Here is a 7,354-nt window from a genome sequence, read left to right as displayed (position 1 = left end):
AAGAGGCCCAACTGTCACCAGTTAGCTCCCTGCTTTGGGAAACTGGTGTAACATTATACCTGAAGCAGCAGCTGGTAGGAAGGTTATGAGAGACTGAAAGTGCTTTTCCAGTAACGCTGGTGGATTTACCTGGAAGAGCAATTTGTACATCATCCTATTTTTGGAGAGAAGTTAGTTATAGGATGCAATTTAGGTATCCCATAACAATATGTGTAAGAAATTCATCTGGATTTTTCCATGCAGATTTTCTCAATTCTCAAAATCACATGGAGTTAACTGTCACCTAACTTTACAAAGTGAGGCTAGGAATGACTTGCTTGTGGCTTGGGAGCTGTAAGTTTCTTCAAGTGTGTCAGAACCTACCTAGTGTGAGAGCCAAGTCCATGCCCCTCATCCCCAGCCTCAACTGGAGATGACTAAGGCTAGTCTGTGCACCTGAGACCATGTTCCCCTGTTCAAGGACCAAGTGTCCTTTACAAATCCCCTCCAAATGGGAGATTCCAAAGGGCTTAACAAGCAAAAGAACAATCTCTGACAAACTTAGTCAAGAAGCTGAAGACTTAAAATTAAGGAAGATGCCAGTTTTATTTAAACACAAAATGTGCACATAAGCTGTCTACTCATTTTCTTCACTGCGCAGCCTGGCATTGGGGTTGGTGACTCTGATGGCCAGCTGGGCAGCTCTTTCCACAATGGCTTTGCGGTTCTTGGAGGAAACATTGTGAGCGATCTCAGCACAGTAAGATCTGTAAGAAAATCAAGTGGGTAAGAAGCAAGACAGCCCTGAACACAATTGGAAAACACCATTGCGGAGGCAATGAGTCCTAGCACCAAGCCAAGGGAAGGCTGCTTGGTAAGTGGCTGTGGAATGACATCTACATGCCCTCAAATCCTGACTCCCCTGATTCTACAGTTCCCTGGTGGTGACAAGAACGCTTTCATTTATTATCGCCTCATCTAATCGTCATAGCAGCCTTGGAATCCAGGCATTACCTCCATTTTACAGGTAAGGAAACCAAGGCCCACAGCAAACAATGGACAAGGATCTGGGGTGAACCCAGGCCATGCTCCAGGTTCAAAGGTTCTCCCCAGTTGTAGGGTGTTTGACCTTGCCCATTAAGTTTCAGAACTCTCTGCAAAGTGGTCAAGACCAGAACCCAGAGTCTGGAGCCAAGAGCACCCGGTTTGACTGTTGAAGATACAAAGCAAGCTGAGAAACAGCAATGCTTAAAGTCACCCTGTCATAGTCATACCTAATACCTGAGGACTTGGTGTGCCAGATCTAGTTCTAACTCATTCCTGAACACTTTTTTTTTTTTTTTTGGAGACAGTCTCATTGTGTTGCCCAGGCTGGAGTGCAGTGGTGCCATCTCAGCTCACTGCAACCCCAGCCTCCCGAGCAGCTGGGATTACAGGTGCCCACCACCACACCTGGCTAATTTTTGAATTTTTAGTAGAGACAGGGTTTCACTGTCTTGGCCAGGCTGATCCTGACGTCGTGATCCACCTGCCTCGGCCTCCCAAAATGCTGGGGTTACAGGCATGAGCCACCACACCCAGCCTCCTTACAACTTTTTAAAAGGCAGCTACACTGTACCCTATTTAATAACCAATTAGCCTAAAGAGCACATTTCAGTAAGGAAGCCACCTATAGTAGATTTAAGAGCCATTCCACCCCTGAAGCATTTTCAGCAAAGAAAGCAGCAGGACTTAAGAATGATTAAATGAGGCAATGGACACATGGCTCTTTTCAAGAAGCCCACCTGAACAGCAAGACAGCAAATCCAGACCATTCCTTGTTTTATATAGGAGTCCACTCAAATTCAAAGCAACTATATTTTAAAATGTTTCTAAGTTTTGAAGACTTAGGTTATATTACAGTTCTCACCTGTCTTTACTGTTCAAAAACCCCTCCTGTCCTTGTCCCCCCACATACTTGATCATCACAATCAGAGTGCACCTGCCATTTGAAATGTGTCCCCCTGGCTTCGGCACTTTCCATACCGTAACACTGCAGTCATCTTGAACGGACACACAACATTCCATCCAGCACTTTACAAGTCACTAATTACATTTTCAGTTGTTTCCAGTGGACTGTTGCTACAGTGACTAGCTTTAGTTTCCCTGCTTTTCCATTCCTTAAGGACAAATGCCCAGAAATGGAACGTAAGAGATTAAAGGTCAGAGAGTACTTCTACGGCTGTTAGACTGCCAAGCTGTGCTTACAGAGAATGGCAAGCAGCTACCATGTGCGCTGCAACTGAGTAATCACGTTGGCCAGACAACAGGTATTGCCTGTTATAGCTCAACTCATACAGCCAACTGTGGTTTCCTGTCCACTGTTAATTCCTACATCCATCTTTTTGAACAGAAATTTTCAGCATTTCAACACCTGGTTACATTTCCAACCTTGGAAGGTAATGACGTCAGAATACTGCTCTTGTTCATTTTTATTACCTATATCTACAACCACTGTCGATAAAACATCTTTGCAAACATAAACACAAACATCCTAGTTAATCACACATACTCCACTTTCTTTCTAGCTTAGGAAAATTCAGCTTTTTGGCTTCCGTTTACCAATAAGTGAACACAAACTGTCACTTCCCATGAGAATTTTTCATTCCACTGCCCTAGTTTTTTTTGGTCTAAGCAGATCACTGAATCTCTTATACACAGAGCTCACCAAGTGTCTAACTTACTTAAAACACCTAGAACTAGCTGGGTGTGGTACAGTGTGCCAGTGGTCCTAGCTACCAGGAAGGCTGAGATGGGAAGACGACTTGAGCCCACCTTGAGTTTGGAGCTGCAGTGTGCTATGATCACAGCTGTGAATAGCGACTACACTGCAGTCAGGGCAACATAAAGCCTGTCCATCCCTAAAATCAAACCAGGCCAGGTGCGGTAGCTCATGCCTGTAATCCCAGCACTCTGGGAGGCCGAGGTGGGCGGATCACTTGAGATCAGGAGTGCAAAACCAGCCTGGCCAACATGGTGAAACCCCATCTCTACTAAAACCACAAAAATGAGCCAGGCGTGGTGGTGGTGCGTGACTGTGATCCCAGCTACTTGGGAGGCTGAGGCAGGAGAATCACTTGAAACTGGGTGGTGGAGGTTGCAGGGAGCTGAAATCAAGACACTGTACTCCAGCCCAGGCAAGAGAGCTAGACTCCATCTTAAAAAGCAGCAAAACCAATAAACCCACCAGAACCAATGCCCTGTAAACCCTCCATGAGCTCTTTCACCTCTACACCTTTGTGTAAGCACTCTCTGCCTGCCAAGTTTTCTTCCTGTTCTCCACCTAATCCAATCTTGGTTCTAAAGCCCTCCCACCCCTAAAGAGATCCCTTACCATAGAGCAAAGACTTAAGGGCCCCTTAATGTCTGAGGTCCATGTTTGATCTTCTCCCTACCCTCCTTGTAAACCAAAAATAAAATTCAAAGCCCCCAGCAACCATCTGAATACACTCCCTCCTTGAACAGGACACTCTTGGTTTCCATAACCTCTTATCATAGACAAGATATTCCTTTCTAGTGATAACTAATTCCCAATCAGAAACATAAAATCTATCTAAAACCTGGAAGTGCCGCCTTTCTGGACCAAACCAACAGATGCCTTAAATTTATTTGATCTCTCATGTCTCCTTATAACATGTAAAAGCAAGCAGTTCCCAATCCACCTTGGGCACACGTTCTTAGGGGCGCCTGAGGGCTGTGTCACGGGCCATGGCCAACTCATATTTGGCTCAGAATTCTCTCTTCAAACATTTCAGAGCTCAACTCTTGGTGGACACCCTCATAAAGAAGGCAATGTTCTGGAAACAGCCAAAGGATAGTGTAGTAGTGGAAAGTGGTTGTTACTGCAGTGTTTACTGCAGTGTTCATAAAGCAGTCTCTTACTGGGCTTGGGTCTATACACTTAGCAGACCAAGTCTCCTCCCTCTCCAGCAAAGGAAACATTCTGAACTCCCCAACAAGCATCCTCTAAAAATCCTGCAAGGAACAACTTCAGATTCCCTCAGAGAACGTACAACTCCCCAGAATGCATCCCAAGAGTTTTCTAGAGTTCCTGCCAGAAATGCTAACACAGATGCAAACTTCTGATCCCTGAAAACAAGAGGTGGGACCCAACTCACTTGTTGCACATCAGCAGCACTTCCAGCTCCTTGACGTTGTGGACCAGGAACTTCCGGAAGCCACTGGGCAGCATGTGCTTTGTTTTCTTGTTGCTCCCATAACCAATGTTAGGCATCAAGATCTGGCCCTTGAACCTTCTACGAACCCTGTTGTCAATACCTCTGGGTTTCCGCCAGTTACGCTAAAGGAAATAATACACAGGTGGGTTAGTGTCTGTGCAGAGTGCTAATTCTTCCTTTCAGGGAGAGGAAAAAAGGACCAAATGAAAAGGAAGTATGCCACACAGTAACTGCCTTTGGTAACAGGACTTCATTATTTCCTTATATACTTTTTTGGTGGGTGGCTTTAGCAACTAGGAATGCAGGCACCCCCACCATTCCCACTCCCAAGCAATGGAGATACCAATGGGATGTCAAGGGGCTGTGTGGATACCGAGATGATGAGCACAGGTGGACACTACTCTCAGCACCTGAGTGTTCTTGTCTACATGAAATAGGGATCCTGCTGTCATAAGGCAACCCAAAATACATGACACAAATGCAGAGCCCTCTAAACACATCAAAACTGCTGAGTGTCCCTTTTCGTTTAAATTTCACTTAACACATCAAGAGACTCAAGTACCAGCACTATGGCACATTGGGGGAGACTTATTTTCTGGAAGAAAGCTCTTCCACAAACCAGTTCGTGGGCCAAAGGTAAACCTGACTAGGTGCTGTCAGAAACTGACAGCCTGTCATTAACTTTCTTCACCCACACCCATTTCCATCTCAGGACCACATACCTTAATTTTGACATATCGGTCTGACTGGTGCCGGATGAACTTCTTGGTTCTCTTTTTGACGATCTTGGGTTTCACAAGGGGTCTAAGGGCGGCCATGATGCCTTTTGGGAAAGAAGCAGCCTCAGGTGAAGAAGAATCCTGGAAGGAGGCTTTCCCGCCCTGGGACTGAACACTGTTGCAGAGTATCTTCCAATCGCCAGCTACAGAGCAAGCTGGGAATGGAATGGGTGCCTCTGCCAGGCTTGCTTTCCCTCCCTTTCCGAAGCTGGCAGAATACTAGGCACTCTCCAGACGCGATCCCAGGAGGTCAGGAGTCACCCCACCCTCTGAGCCCAAATAATGCCAACAGCTGAGCAAACCAAAACTGACCCCAAGACACACTCAATTTGCAAGGGGCGGCAAATCCCACCCCACCAGTGTCCGAACCCCCAGATGGTCCTTCCGGTAGCACTAGCCTTGATTATCTGCTTGAACCGGAGTGTCAGCTTCCTCACCTGTAAAATGGAGATGACACTGCTCGCTGAATGCCTGCAGTGCCTGTCACACAGTAAACGTTCAATGAAGAGAACCTTCTAATTGCCTAGGGAGCTGCTGCACTACCACACCCACAACACACACAAAACCGTCATGTCCCTCTAAGCCGCCTCGAATATGGAGATCTTCCAGTAACAACTCACACCTTCCTCAGTGTGGTCTTCCGAGTCATCATTTCCTACACCACCACCGTTTCTGTTCTCTTCGCAGCCATCAACTGGCACAGGGTGGGTACTCGATGAACCACGTATGCAAAACGACTTTGCCTTCTGGCCCATGATATTCTCGAAAACAAACTGGGGGCAGCTGCAGCTTCATCTTCCCAGAGACACTACTGGGAGAATCTGGGCCAGCAATGGAACCAGCCGACCTACACCTGGTTTTTCCTTGGCGGTCCCGCCGCAGCAGCCCTAGGGCGAGACTGCCGGGGAAGAAGCGGACCATGGCAGCGAATACACGTGAGCGCTGGGATTCGCGGAACTCAGCTGAAAACTGTTAAGCTGGGCCACCCCGTTCGTCCTGCGGCCCCCAGGAGACTCCGCAGTCTAGCCTCAACTAGCACCCTCCACCGCCAAGGAACAAACAGGTAGCCCGCAGCTGTGACTACGGGCTGAGGGCAGGAGGTCCTGGGGACGCAAAGCCCCATCACCCCGAGCTCCTTCACTCTGTGCCTGTACATGCCCCAGTAAGCCGACAAAAACAATACCCACAGACACTATCGCGCCGAAGGGGAGACCTCCGCACCAGTGGGCGAGAGGGCCAGATGAACGCAGCAGGAATGCGGATGGCCACGGATTTTAAGACTCACCGAGGAGCAGATCGCTGCTACCTCCGTAGGCAGCGCCGAGGAAGAGAGAAGGGACGTTGGCGCAAAGGCTGATGGGAAGTAACCCCCTAGGTCCTGGCAGGGAAAAGGCGAGCACTTCCCGATTCGGCTCTTTCAAAGAAAAAGACACGTCAAAAATGCCGCAAAAAATTCTGAGTATAACTGTTTTAATAGACATTAATATCTATGAATATAACTGAAAAACGTATCCTACTGGTCCTTGGGACTACGTAGAAATTTGGAATTATTTCTGAGCTAAGACCTGGTGGAGGGAGGAATTACTTCCGCCAGAAGTTGAAGCCTCTCCGCTTTGGGGCTATTTCCGGCCGCGTTTCTTCTGTTCCGAAGTGCGCCTCTTAGTGGTCAGGAGAGAACAAGACAGCGGCTTCCTAATAATTTCCTCACCGATTTTAGACAGTAAATGAGACTGTAACAGCTAACATGCGATGGGGTTCACTAAGCCTACCACAATTCTATAATGTACCCCTATTATTGTCTCAATTTTGCATATGTGGAAGGTGAATTTTGGAGAGTTGACCCCAAACTCTATGCTTCTAACCATTAGGCTAAACTGTGTAGTTTTTTGTTTGTTCAATTTTCAGAGATGGGGTCTCACTGTGTTGTTCAGGCTGGTCTCGAACTCCTGGGCTCAAACGATCCTCCTGCCTCAGCCTCCTGAGTAGCTGGGAATGCAGACATAAGCTCCTGGGCCCAGTCGCTACTGCCTAGTTTTTCTGTTTTTGTGTTTTTTTGAGAGACAATCTCCCTCTGTCACCTAGGCTGGAATGCAAAGGCGCCATCTCACAGCTCACTGCAGCCCCTACCTTCCAGACTGCCTAGTTTTTAAAGTTGGTCTTGATTTGTTTTACTTAGCTTTTGTATTTAAGACTATTGTGAAAATTGGCTGAGCACTATGGTTCACACCTATAATTCCAACACTTTGAGAGTCCGAGGCGGAAAGATTTGCTTGAGCCCAGGAGTTCAAGACCAGCCTAGGCAACATGGTAAGACCCTGTCTCTGCAAAAACTAAAATAATTAGCTGGGCCTGGTGGTGCATGCCTGTAGCCCCAGTTAC

At 47.2% G+C, this 7,354-nt stretch overlaps 1 protein-coding gene and 1 non-coding gene across 4 annotated transcripts; both read right to left on the bottom strand.

Moving 5' to 3' along the window:
* Nucleotides 1-560: 560 nt before the first annotated feature.
* RPL32 (ribosomal protein L32) lies at nucleotides 561-6,346 on the bottom strand. 3 transcript variants are annotated; one of them, XM_017501423.2, is made up of 4 exons: nucleotides 6,261-6,346; nucleotides 4,919-5,019; nucleotides 4,137-4,318; nucleotides 561-746 (listed from the first exon to the last, which is right to left on the bottom strand). In XM_017501423.2, exons 2-4 carry the CDS (start codon nucleotides 5,012-5,014, stop codon nucleotides 617-619), a joined length of 408 nt encoding a protein of 135 aa, XP_017356912.2. In that variant the 5' UTR covers nucleotides 5,015-5,019; nucleotides 6,261-6,346; the 3' UTR covers nucleotides 561-616. The 3 variants fall into 3 exon arrangements, with proteins under 3 accessions (XP_017356912.2, XP_017356918.1, XP_017356920.1); XM_017501429.2 differs by lacking the exon at nucleotides 6,261-6,346 and adding an exon at nucleotides 6,197-6,215; XM_017501431.2 differs by lacking the exon at nucleotides 6,261-6,346 and adding an exon at nucleotides 6,163-6,181.
* On the bottom strand, nucleotides 5,089-5,227 carry LOC119467355. The gene has a single exon (XR_005195901.1). It is a non-coding gene; the product is annotated as a small nucleolar RNA SNORA7 (small nucleolar RNA).
* Nucleotides 6,347-7,354: the final 1,008 nt, after the last annotated feature.

Source organism: Cebus imitator, unplaced genomic scaffold (genome assembly GCF_001604975.1).
Source record: "Cebus imitator isolate Cc_AM_T3 unplaced genomic scaffold, Cebus_imitator-1.0 Scaffold281, whole genome shotgun sequence".
In the NCBI taxonomy this organism is placed as follows: domain Eukaryota; kingdom Metazoa; phylum Chordata; class Mammalia; order Primates; family Cebidae; genus Cebus; species Cebus imitator.
Note: the sequence above shows the minus strand (reverse complement) of the source record. Positions and strands in the feature narration are given on the sequence as shown.

Excerpts from the sequence above, each read along its gene's own strand:
- RPL32 (XM_017501423.2), bottom strand. The coding sequence starts at position 5,014 with ATGGCCGCCCTTAGACCCCTTGTGAAACCCAAGATCGTCAAAAAGAGA. Across the intron at positions 4,319-4,918 it reads ACCGATATGTCAAAATTAAG|CGTAACTGGCGGAAACCCAG; the intron begins GTATGTGGTCCT and ends TATTTCCTTTAG. Across the intron at positions 747-4,136 it reads GTGCTGCTGATGTGCAACAA|ATCTTACTGTGCTGAGATCG; the intron begins GTGAGTTGGGTC and ends ATTTTCTTACAG.